General features: G+C 38.8%; 1 protein-coding gene across 1 annotated transcript in view; it reads right to left on the bottom strand.

The window, feature by feature from the left end:
* Positions 1–13,787, bottom strand: part of TENM2 (teneurin transmembrane protein 2) — a 945,756-nt gene that overhangs the window by 856,987 nt on the left and 74,982 nt on the right. The window contains exon 2 of the mRNA XM_023514814.1: positions 6,304–6,579. Coding sequence (XP_023370582.1) covers positions 6,304–6,579 — 276 coding nt within the window. The remainder of the gene's footprint in view (positions 1–6,303; positions 6,580–13,787) is intronic.

Here is a 13,787-nt window from a genome sequence, read left to right on the forward strand (position 1 = left end):
GAGACCTCTGAAGTCTCGTACAGGTCTGTCTGCAGACAGCCATCCTTTCCCTTCTATCTTATGTAGCGTGTCCCGTGGCAACATGGTGTTTCCAAACGGTGGCTCTGGTTCTGTATTATTTATTACCGGCTGTCTTTCAACATTGTGGTCATCTTATATTTGACTCTTAATAAATGTCTTAAAAATAAATGTCTTAAAAAGGTGTCTTTTTCTTTTCTTATTTTGCTACTACAGATTTGTTTTCTGGATCTCATTTACACATATAACATAACTCTTAGCCAGACATCTGGATTTCTACTTCTAGGAAGATTGTTTTTAAAAATACGAGTGATTATGGCCTAGCACGGTGGCTCATGCCTGTAATCCTAGCACTCTGGGAGGCCAAGGCAGGTGGATTGCCTGAGCTCAGGAGTTCGAGACTCCTGAGTAAGATCGAGACCCCGTCTCTAAAAAAATAGTCAGGCGTTGTAGCAGGTGCCTGTATTCCCAGCTACTTGGGAGGCTAAGACAAGAGGATCACTTGAGCCTAAAAGTTTGAGGTAGTCCTGAGCTATGACGCCCTAGCACTGTACCAAGGGTTACAAAGTGAGACTCTGTCTTGGAAAAAAAAAAAAAAAAAACCAACAACAAACAAACAAACAAATTAGGGCGACACCTGTAGCTCAAAGGAATAGGCCGCAGGCCTCATATGCTGGAGGTGGTGGGTTCAAACCCAGCCTCAGCCAAAAAACTGCAAATAAATAAATAAATAAATAAAAAATAAATAAACTACTACTGATTATAAATAAACATTGTTCTTACAGTTTAAAGATGTTCGTACCCTTATTTGTGTGGGTGTGTATGTTCACTGCAAAAAATAATAGCATTAAATAGTTCATAAGTTAATATTTTAATCTGAAGACTAAACTTCATTTATATAAAATTCTGATTTTGGAGAATTTTCATTCTCTCAAGCATTCCTTTAAGTCTGCCTTATTTCGGTTTATACTTAGTCTCGACTCTGTACGCAGCATTTTAAACTCTCTCTTATGGTGTTTCTCAAAGTCATAAAAAATGGTAATGCAGTTACCAGCAATAATGAATTATCTGTCAGGCAGATAATCGAATAGGAGAAATATTTTTCCACTTTCTTGTTCTGTCTCTCCCTCCACCTGGATTTTTACCATATTAATATGTTCACTAAAGAATTAGCAGGGCCAAATGGAGATGAAATTCTAAATACATTCTGCAGCGTATATCAGAATTTCAATTTGGTGAGAAACAAGAACAGCAAAATATGCCTTTCTGACCTGTTTCCTATGGGTCAGGCTTGTTAATGTTATATACACTGTGTGGAATTCTCACAAAGGCATTGCAAAATATTTTCATCACCCCAACTTTATATACTAGAACACCGAGGCTAGGAGAGTGATACTAAGTACCCATGTTGAGGGAGCAGATAGAGCAGAACCCAAATAGTCACCCCCAAGCCTGTCTCCTTTCTATGCCAAGAGAATCCCGCACATGTATACATGTAACTTCTATAGATTGAAGGTTTGAAAGTAAAATTGTCCAATGGAAAAAAATAAGTGAGGCATCTCGATAGCCTCCAATCGCTGTGTTTTTAGGGAATTGAATCAGATATATTAAAATGAGACCACATTTTCATTTAGGAATAGACATGAGGAAGAACCTAGGACACTTGGCTTCTGTGGCTTAAGTGTTTTCAATCCCTGATAACTTATTTCATGTTCTTCTTTCTGTGTTCCTCTTTCAAATTTGCAAGTATCAAAAATACAGCTGAAAAACGAAATTTCAAATAATTTTCCTCAAAATGGCTTGAGAATTTGTTCTGTTGGTGTGTGTGTGATTTTGTATTGTTTTTACGAAATGGAGGCAATGATTTCTTTAGGTTTCATTGATCTTCTGTCCATAAAATTGGCTGAGAAAGAAATCATCCTGGGCCGATATTCAAAGTAGCCTCAAAATGAATGTCTGCTTTGTGTGGCTGACGTCTTTCACTATTCTTACTCCTGACTTCTCGCTTTTCTTAAGATCAAAATGATGAGTCCTTGGCTATGTCTGGAGCTAAGAGTAAGTCTTTACGTTTGTTCCAGGCATCCTCGAGAATTTTTACATGTGGGATGGAGTAGAAGAAAGGAGTAGAGTGGATTATAAAACTTAAAATAAATTTAAGAGTTTGTAAGAGGAACAAAGTGGGGCAGAATAGAAACTCGCTAACTGGGCTTGCATGTGTTTACCTAAGAGAAACTCGAATGCTGTCTTTATTAAGAACCTGCTTTTTAAGAAGACAGTAGGCTTCAGAAACTCTGCTCATATGACAAATGAATACAATGCGGTCGGCAGGAACAATCTATAAACCTTGTCCCTGGTACTAAGGAACATCCTTCCTTCCCTCAGGGCTCATTCCTTGCCTTTCAGTTAACAAGCAATGAGTACCTGGGTATGTTGAAACTGCTGAGGAGACAGATAGACAACAGACCTCCGCCAAAAGGACGCAAAATCTAATAGAATTTGTGTTCCACAAATACACTTTACACAAATCCATTATGTGCCCAGAGCCAGCCTGTTTTATAAATGCATTTTCTGAAATGCAATGGAATTAACCCAACATTTATATTTCAACCTCAAGTACATTATGAGGATTGTAAATTTCCCAAATGACAACAGATGAAAATGAACATTGTCCTTATTTACTTTGGGTAGAAAAGGCGCAGGGAGGGGAAGGATAATTTTCTTATAGCTTTAACCAATACAGGATTTAGTTTTTCTCTAATTTCTGGCTTCATATCCCATGGCCAAGCTTATTTTCTTTTTTCTTTTTTTTGCCTTTCTGGATTTCCAATAAAATAACGGAACCTAAAATTATGCTGGGAAAAAAATGAAAACATCTCAAGGATATTTTTAAGTCCCCAAGGAGCAGAAAGTACCTAAGGGAGTCAAGAGTACCCAGACCAGATTTTTACAGTTTGTGCTACTTTGCTTCTATGAGGAGGCAATTAGTTATTCTTACGTATTAGTGGCTGCCCCATTTTATCCATAACTCAGGCAATACAAAGAGCCTGGGAGAGGACATATTTTAAGTGGGACATTTACTACCGAAGAAAGGTGGGAATTCTAATTTAAAGTCGCTGGGAAAGCTCTTTCTATAGATGCTCTCAGCTTATGCAGGAGTAAAATCCTGCTCTGTGTTCTCCCCTCTCCTTGCCATGTCTAGTCAAACCATCAACCCAGAGTTAAAGCACCTGGTAAGACAACTTGCGTCTGAGAGTTTTATCTCTATAAAAAACCTAATCCAAGTCAGCACAATGTTAAGTTAGTGGATATACAGTGAGTGCAAGATGTGTGAGTGGTAATAATTCTGAAGTGTCTACACTGGAAAAAAAAAAAGATATGTTCATCTGTGTATTCAATGTGATCAGATAGGAAAGTTACTTAGTGGGTCATTTTTCTCACAGCAACAGGTAGGAAGCCCAATCAACATTGATCTAGAGCAGTGTTTCTCAACCTTCCTAATGCTGTGACCCTTTAATATAGATCCTGTGGGTCATGACCCACAGATTGAGAACTGCTGATCTCGAAGGACCTGTTGACAGGGTCACAGATTTTATAACATGATTTTGAAGGCTGGACACATGCTTCATACCATCGAAAGTTGGTTTCTGAGATCTGTCTTCAATCATTCACATTGGTTGGCAAAATCACAATCAGAGTTCTCTAAGGGACTGTGAAGAAGCCTATGTATGCCTCAAATCACACCATCAAAATGAAACAAAAACATACAGAATCCCACCAAAAATAAAGATACATTTTAGCACCATGTATCCTTAAAATCTAAAATTGAATTGGCGGGCTCCTTTCTCAAAGTATAGATTCTTGTTACTTCCTCTTCAGGAGAGGCATACCTAAAAGGTTATTGATTCGGTTTTGAAGGACACAGTGTTTATTATGGAGGAAGCCATTGCTGGGTACAAGTGTGAGAAATTAATGATGGCTTTGTAAGTGTCCATGCTGTGGTGTGGAACCAGTGGGGCAACTGTCAATCTATATGATAATACATTCCCAAACTTCATAAAATCAGTGATGTGAAAAAGCATTGATTTCTTTGTGAGCTAAACAGAATTTGTCAGGGAGAAAGAGCAAGAAGTTGACCAACGTTAACACCTCTGCCTGCTGAGTTGCTCACACCTCACTTTTTATTTGCTTATACAGTTTATGATGTGATGTGTAAAATTTCTTATTTTTATTTCTGGCCAGAAATAAGCACAGACTATGCATTATGTATATCTTCCAAGTATGGGAAATATTGAATGACTTTTTTTAAAAAGAAGGAAGGAAAGACATTCTATCTGTACATTTTACAATTACCATCTCTCGCCGAGCTTACACTCTGGCTTCAGGATCCCTTCGTGCTTTGCCAGACACACTCACATATGGAATTGCTTAGTGCTTCTGAGTACATTTATGCAATTCTGACTGTGTTATAACTAGCATTATGGGAAAAAATCAGGATGCTCTATCTTACAAAGGGAAAACTGCTCAATGTTTCAAATAATCCTGCAAGAAAGAGACTACTGTTAACCTACCACACATAGTTAATTTTAAAGTTTTCCCATCTGTAATAGAGCTGGGTAAATAAAGACAAGCATTTTGTACTTTCTTGGCTTCACTGGACACCTCCTTTCATTAGTTGAGTTTTTAAGATGCATATAACTTAAAAAGGAAAGAGTGCAGGTCTGTAAGTATGTATAAATAATCCTGTTTAGACGGTTCCTTGTATACGTACGAGAACACCAACCAAGAGAGATTTGCTAAGATGCCTTGTTTAAAATTCGCTGTAAATTCTTGCATTACAAGTGATTTTATTTTATTTTATTTTCCATACCTGACACACGCTGAAGCTAAAAAAGGCCATCAGTAAGTGAATTCAATATGTGCCTTTATGGAAACTTCTGAAAGCAATTTCCTATCAAATAAGCATGTTAGAAGGTTGAATTTGCCCAGTGTCAGAATTTTGTTAAAATTCAAAAGAAGTCAAGTGCGAATTTTTCCTTGAGAGTACACGGTGGTTAGCTACATGAACGGAGGTATAAGTAAAACACATCCCCTTGTCCCTACCGCAGAATAGATTATTCCAGAATTAAACATAAATTTAAATGCAAAAAGTGACATCTTTTGAAGTCTATGCTACTTACCCGGGAAATAATGCATTTTCAACATAGTTTCAGGATTAAATGATATTTAGCTGTGCTTGCATTCACAACAAGCTGTCCGCCTGCAAACTTCTTTTTCTTTTTTAAATGAAAGAAAATACCGAAAGCTGCTCTGGCCGAAGTTTATAATATTTTATATAAACATTCTTAACTGATCTATCTGTAAACATTTTAATGGCAATGGTAATTCTTTTAGCAAACATGCCATCTAGTCTTAACAAACCACATCGCATTTGATGTTTTCTTCATAAATCAGCTGTAACCTCATGTAATTTATCTTTAAAAAAAAAAATGTTTCTGACTGCACACAGTTCTGAGTTGCTCAGAAATCCACAAATAAGCACCTTATCTCTTTAATGACTTGCTTAGGCCTCCCTGTATTTACTGCTTAATGATCGGAAGGATTTAATTTTCCAAGTTTCATTAAAACCCACCTAGAAAGCTGAGGGAAAGGCACTAGCGATTTGTGATGGAAGATGCGAGAACCATTAACCTACACAGCGGCCAAGGGGGGGAGTAAACGTATACGAGAGGATAGTTTTTTGAAGACAAGTCTCTTCCAATTTGTCATTATTAAACTCCGGAGCATCTATTCCAAGTTTGATCTTCACTACGGATATGAGGCGTTGCCCCCTGAAAATGAAAGTCTCAGATAAGGAAGGATTCTTAAGAGATTCTCGTAAAAAAAATAACCCAGGTTGCCATTTACTGGGAAGGGGAAATCAATACAAAGACCTAGAAACTTGTGGAGAGAGGACGTTTTCTAGGGACAGGTCATAGTTTATCAAGCCGCCCCTTTTGCAATGTAATTTACTTGCTAATAAGACCAACCGACTAAACCTAAATAGTGTGTTATCATCAGAAGGTGATTTTAAAATTCTCTTCTCATTCCCCCTGTACTTGAGGATTGCTGGTTTATTTCCCCCCCCCCCCCCAGCTCACACTCGGCAGACAAGGTGGATTTAAAAGAAAATGAAAGGTTTTCAGATGCCTCTTAATTAAAAAAAAAAAAAAAATTAGCAAAGACTCCCAGGCCCCAGGCGGATGGGCGCTGCGGAGGGGACAAGGAATTTTTGGAGGGCAGGCCTACCGTTCTCATCGTCTGACTTATTCTCGTTGTCAGAGTCAGTCAGAGTGAGGGCTGAGTTTTCACGACTGGACAGGCCGGAGCTGCGTCTGGATTTGATGCCTCTGCCCCACAGTCTGATGGCGTGCTCCGGGGACATGCCGCCCTCGGTGTCCGAGTCAGCGTCAGAGCCCGTGCTGAGCGAGTAGCCCTGGTGCAGAATGCCCATGTCCGAGCAGTAGCCGCTGCGGTGCGGGGAGGGCTCGCAGATGCCCAGCTCCGCCAGGGTGAAGTTGGTTCCTAGGGCGACAGGGACAGAGACGCCGGTTACAATGGGGGACGGGCCCTGACAAAGTCCAAGTTTCTTCTTACAAAAAAGCAGACAGACATTTTTCCTGCCCTACAAATACATCCAACATGCCGCGGTGTATAGAAACAGTCCTTGGGTAAGTGTGTCCTCTGAAAAACAAACAAAACAGACAAAATAAAAATATCTATCCTTGGACAGAAGGCTCAGATTTTATTTCAGAGATGTTTAGACCTTCAGACACTGTTGTCCTAAGTAGTACTATGTATCTGGGAAAAAAAACAAAACTTGAACTTAATAATAGCTAAAGGATACCAAGCACTTACTTGGGGGTCTTCAATTCTGCAACTTTTATTTTATAGTTTGTAATATTTTGCAACTTCCTGCAAATAATATTTCTGCAATCATTTTATAGATGAGGAAACTGAGGACCAGAGAATTTAAGTGACTTACTCAGGGTCAAGCATCTGGCTCTGATCCCTCCCCAGACTGTCTCCATGTCACAGAACTTTAATTCTCTAATGAATATGAGTGGCAGCCAGAAGACCTGGGTGCCCATCCTAACTCTCCACTGCCTCATTTGAGCCAATTCTCTTAACTCTGTGAGCCCCAGTTTTCTCATCTATAAAATCTGGGTATTAATCTCTGATCATATCATATGATCAGCTGTGTGGATCATATGATAATATATAACAAACTTGTTTTTTTTATTAAATGAATACAGTTACGCATTGTTTAATGAAGGGGGCATATGTTCTGAGAAGTACGTCATTAGGTGATGTTCATTATGTGAACATTCTAGAGTGTATTTACACAAACCTAGATGGCACAGCCTACTGCACACCTAGGCTAGATGGTAGAGACTGTTGTTCTCAGGTTAGAAACCAGCATAGCATGCTACTCTACTGGCTACTGTAATACGATACTAAGTATTTGTGTGTCTAAACATAGAAAAGGTACAGTAAAAACACGGTATTATAATTTTATAAGACCACTTATATACACAGTCCATCCTTAACAGAAATGCCGTTAAGCTACACGTGACTGTATGTGTGTTACTGAAATTAGCATCTAAATGATGTAAGATAATCTCTCTTAACACAAATTAAAAAGTCTTCACCTATAGGAGGTGATGTGAGCACATGAGGACGTGCGGAGATGGGAGTCATGGTTTGATCCGAGGATGGGCATTTATTGAGCACTTATTTTACGATGTATTGGGCATGGCTCCAGGTGATTCTGAGGCTTTACGTCATTTACATTTTGTAATAGCCCAGCAGTTTAGCTGCTGATGTCACCACTGTACAGACAGAGGCTAAATACTGTTTCCAACGTCATACCTGGGCAAGTGCCAAGACACGGAACTCACCCCTATATCTGCAGCCCCCAACTCTGTGTTCGTGCTCCGGTATCAAGCAGCCTCAGGTATTTCTGTACGCTTTCTTTATTTGTGTGCTTAACTATTCAGATTCTTCAGAGACATTTTAAGGTTTCAGTACAAAATGAATGGAATCATGAGGTCCACTCTAATTATTGATGTATAAAGCTGATTTCTTTCTCTTTAAGCAATTGATGACAATGAACAAAAAATGCAGAGAGGTAACGCACTTCTGTGCTACCCGTGGAGGAAACATCAAAGCCAGCCATTTGCTCCCTCTAAGAACATTTATTACATTAGGGCTGTTCTCTGTCATTCATGTCTCCAAACTCGTGATGCCCTTGACCCTCTGGGATAGTTCACATACATGATACCATTTTTCAGCTTTTACTTTAAAAAGCACCAAACCACTACCTTAAGCTAGTGTGACTTTAATTTGTAATAGACATATGCCTTTTTATTCAGAGTTTTTATTTTTTTGTCTTCACTGTGCCTTGAACTTCCACAGCCTAATTTGGCTGCGTAAATGGAATCAAACCGAATTCTATACGTAATTGACTCTTCAGAGTGAAACTTATTCATTGGAGAGCTAACCCAAGCACGGATTCCTGTCAGCATGGGGTGATTACCCACTACCGGTGCAGTGAAGAGGGAGGTCCTCTCTGCCATCAGCACTGTGCTAAGACTTGCTGTTTACTCCCTGGGCACAGTTCATCACGCTGTCTGAAATTCTCTGCCTGGTGTATCCTGTTCCAGTTAGCATGCTTGGTAATTAGGTATCATGTCATACTGTACAATGCATGTATATTTCCGTCTTGGTAGTCTATACACACGAAGTACTGAGTTCATACACATACGCTGGATGTCACAGGGCCTTTCTGTTGCTGCTCTTCTCATACTTCAGTAAAATGATTTTATATTAATATTCTCCATTGCTGTCTTTGGAGCTCAAGTTCTTTCCGGAGAGAGTCATGAAACATGGCACTTCACTTTCCCTCAGTGCATGAAAATAACCCAAATTAAAACACACATGATTTGATTCCTCCTGTTGGAATGTTTGGCTGTATAATCCCATTTAGGAGGGCGTGGCTATGCACTAAGGCAGTGTCCTGATGCTTTCCCCACATCTTGTTATCTAGCACCAGCTTTGGAGGTCTCCTCAGGAAAGAGGCAGAGGCTGTGTGAGGAAAGGGCCCCTTAGTGTTCACAGCCGCCTGTAGGAGCAGGCAGCAGGCCTGGGCCGTGGGGAGCTACGGAATAAGTATGGTACCCATTCTTGGCTTAACAAATCCATTGATCATAAGAAATTAGGATATTAGTTTTATGTGAAAATAAACTTGAGATCCTCATGGGCCAGGTAAAATCTGTGTACCTTGTAAAAGTAACCCACGTGTTTTTTTTTTAAAAAGTGCACTTCTAGAGTTTCAGATTTTACAGTACCTAAGCCACAAAGCAGCAGCAGCATGGTGAAGACCTGAGCTGAATTCCCCAGGAAATGGTAAATGAAGCAGTTCACATTGGCTCATAACAAAAAAAAAAAAAAAAAAATATTTTCCTTTAAAGTCAAAATTGATTTCTCAAAAAATTACCTTTGAAACTCATCTTCCTCTTCCCAAAGGATCATCCCTCCCCACCACCACCCATTCCCCACAATTCCTAGTTTGCTGTATTTCTGTCCTCCACCAACTTAAAGAATCAGAACCCTAATCTCAGTACCTGGGAAAGGCTTTGGATCGAGCCTTTCTCGGGTTTGCTGGCTTAACGTATGAAACTGGTGAGCTACATACATGGTAGAAAGGGAAAAAACTGGTCCATCGTTTGTTAAATCATTCAACACATATTTATCATTCCTAGGGCTGTGCTAGGCATTGGGGATACAACCAGGAGCATTATAAAAATATAGTCTGTGGTATGTACAATCTACTCGGGAAAAAGACATTAATCAGAGAATCACACAAACAGGGTACAATCTATAGAGTGATAAATACTGTATAGGAAAAGGACAGGGAGCCATGAAAGGTCATCTCGTCATCGGTCCTTCCTTCTTCCATGGATTTTACCCCAGATGTTCATCTATAGTGGGGTGATGACTTCAAGGGACTGGGAGCTTCCATTCGAAAGCTACCATCCCCCCTTCCATTCACTGCTACCATACCCAGTTTTCCCAGACATTCCTCTATCTGAATTTATTTCTGACATTTTCCACATAGTTTATCTCGCAGCATGAAGTCCCACATTATATATACACTTCTGCTCGGAGGATTAAAATAGTACAGGGGAATTTTTAATATGAGGTCAATTTATTGTTTTGCACGTACTTTGCTCACTGATGGAAGATTGATTTTGCTCTAACTCATCTTGTGTAATTATGTCTTTATTAAACTCCTTGGCAGCTTTGGATGGAAGAAAGAGACTAGTCATTGTGGGATCCTCCAAGCTAAGATTTCTAGAGGAAAGCAGTCAATGCTTCATTCCTTCACTATCTTGCAGAAAGATAAAGAGGAGGTACAATATTTCAGTATTCATGGAACACGAATGGATTATTTATCCTTTATTGGCTTCCAACCTCCCTGATTTCACTTTTTAAAGTGAACGTAGATGATGGGCCCAACTCCTTTCCCTTCATGTGTGTATTTTATGACTGTTGCCAATAAGTCCCCCAGTGTGGCCCCATATTACATCATTGAGTCAATATTTTTATAGATAAATTATCGCACAAAATCTATAATATTTACATCATGCAATTGTAATGTAACTTAAGGTTGGGAAAGAATGCTAATGTCTAAAAACAGGTGATCAGGATGGGGGAGCACATGTCTTCGAAAAAAAACTCTGTCAAGCAATCTCTTTAAATTATCTTTTCCTTGATCACAAATCCAGCATATAATCCAGATCTTCTCCATAGTTTTTTTTTAGATAAATCTGACAGTAGACGTCAAGAATCATCTTTTGACTCACTAATTCTATTGAGGATGCGACTCTGAGGAGAGAGAGAGAGGTCCATGCATTGTGATCGTGGCTTTCTTTTCTAAGTTTTTACCAACTTCTCACACTTGGAAATAACCTTTAACTGGGAGACGCACATATGTAGTTAAGTCAGAATTATCATGTCATGGTATTACCAGGGTATACAAATAGCACAGAAAATGTCAGCACTGGAACAGATTTTCTACTACGAGGGCAGGAAGAAAGAAGTTAACTGTCGTAAGGGAGAGGGAAATACAGAAAACTTTATTATCTGAATGTTTACTAGCTGAGCCTCCTGAATTTCAGAGACAATATTGTATACAGGGCAGGAAAAGTCATTGTAACACGAAAAGAGTAGCTAACCACTTATAAAATGAATCCCCAACCATCTGTGTCCTTTCACTGCTAGTATCTCCTCTCATATCAACCACCATATCAAAGACAGGGTTGCCAGTTACGTGCAGAAAGTGATGTGGTGCCAATTCCAGATTACAGTGTAGAGCTTAGGAAGATGCAGATTCTCATAAAGTCAAGACAAGTAATGCAGAAAAAAAATTAGGATCACGGGAGGTCACAGAATCACAAAGCTCTAGCAGAATTAAGCCAGGTAACCAGGGAAAGCTGAAGTGGTTGTAGGCACGATGGTGGGAACATCAAAAGATAATTCAATTGACTTCTGGTTCTAGATCTAGATGGAGTTTTCCTCTTTACTCCTCCCACTAAGTACAGGTGAAAAGTCCCTGGACATTACATCTTAAAACTCACATGAGCAGATTCTGAAAATGGGAGAAAAGGTGGTGGATGGATGAGGGTCCTGGAGCCTGAGAACTACATGGTGGTGAGTTCCTTGGGTTTTATTCTTGCTTCATACATCCCAGATCTGGTGCCAAAGAAACTTGCAAATTGGAAATACAAGCAGAGGAAATCAGCCCGAGGTATAGACTGCTATAACAAGAGGTCCTACCCCGAACACCTCCACAGACAAAGCAGGTTAAACTCAAAAAAGATCAAGTGTAGTGCAGTGGTAATGGTAATGAGCCCCCCCACGTGGTAGTGTGAGGTCATGAGGGGGTCCTGGACTTTTATCACGCCCCTCTCGCTCCTGTTCATGTGAAAGGAGGCTGCGTGTTGTTAAATGTAACTTCACCACCACTGTCAGAGGGTTGCTCTTCTTTTCCACCTGGTCGGTGTCTGTCAAGGTCTACTGGGGAGTCAAAACCCAACTCTGCCCAATGGCAATGAAACAACCCTCTGCCACTCCACCCAGTCCTGGCCAGCTAACCAACAATCACAATTACAACAAGAAAATAGCTGGGTGTTGTGGCAGGCGCCTATAGTCCCAGCTACTTGGGAGGCTGAAGCAAGAGAATCACTTAAGCCCACGAGTTTGAGGTGGCTGTGAACGGTCATGCCAGGCCCTCTACCCAGGGAGACACAGTGAGACTCTCAAAAAAAAAAAAAAAAATCCAAAGTTTTATAACCTAATCCTCAATTCAGCCAGGAAACAGTAAAAAAAAAAAGAAAAATCACTGGCCATATAAAGTCCTAGGAAAATTTCAACTTCAATGAGGAATGATAATTATTTAAATAAAAGGTTAATGAGAAACACTTAGGAAAATTAACAAACCCATCAGATAATTTTGGCAAAAGATGACCCTCTATGATTATGTTGCTGAAGGCAGGCCTAGAATCACTCAATTTTGCCATAAAGTGTACATTATGTCCCTTCCTAAAATTGTTATTTCTTTAGCCTTCTGAAAAAATATGCATAGATGAAATGGTAAAGAGTATTAAACATAAACTAAAATATAGTCTTGATAATCAGGTTTATTTTTTGAGATAAAGTTGCAACGAATTATTTTTACTGTATCTAGTATAATATTAGTGTGCTTTTAAACCTCGATCCTTTTTCTATGTGGCCTTTTCCTAGGCTCATTTATCCTAAAACAAAGAGAATCTCCGGTAAACAAACATGGGTCACTTTTCTTGAGCAAATGTTAGAAGCCTACATTTTAAAGTCAGGAATGAGGTATTTAAGATAAAGACAGAAATTATAATAGTATAGTTCTTTATATCATAGTAATTCAAGTAGTTTGACCTGACGCTTTAAGGTTTTGCCAAATAGAATATTATCAAAAAAAATGTGGCAGTTATTAGTGCTAAAATATAATTTTATTTGTTTGATGAGTTAAAATGAAATGCCAAATTGTTATCCCCTGTTGAATATTAATATCTTTCATTTAAAGGTTAGTAATTCCAGAGATGTGTTAATTGTGCGAAATGATCAGTCCAAAACAATTAGCAACATTATCGAAAACATTGTTTTCATATATATGAGAAATATAGATTTGTATATGCAATGATCCTAATTTTGAAAGCCACCAACGGAAGGCTTTATAGATTCTAATGTTTTATGCCTACATATAAAATTTCTCTTCACATAAAATCTCTCTTAATGCTCTTTAAAGTTCATAAGTTTTTTACATATTCAGATATTCTCGCAAATGTTGATATAACTGTTCACCAAAAATCCCTGGCTTAAAACAACAGAGCAGGTGTACAGGTATTATTATTCATAAAAGTTCAAGTCAAATATTTATATTTCAAAAATGCATTTTAAGAATCACCATTTTCTTTCTTGTGTGACACATACAATGTTCATACCTGATGTTCCTAAACTTTTAGACTCATTATTTCAATCTATGTGAATGTCTGATGTGTTAAAACTTTGACAATTTATACCTAGGACCATTGTAATGTAAATAAAAGCATCCAAATCGAAGAACTATTGAAATGGCTAGTGAAGACAGAATTTTCAATATCCTAGGTTTTCCTATAAACTCTATAACTTTCTTT

This window comes from Otolemur garnettii, unplaced genomic scaffold, assembly GCF_000181295.1.
Source record: "Otolemur garnettii isolate 467f Iridium unplaced genomic scaffold, OtoGar3 scaffold00003, whole genome shotgun sequence".
NCBI lineage: Eukaryota > Metazoa > Chordata > Mammalia > Primates > Galagidae > Otolemur > Otolemur garnettii.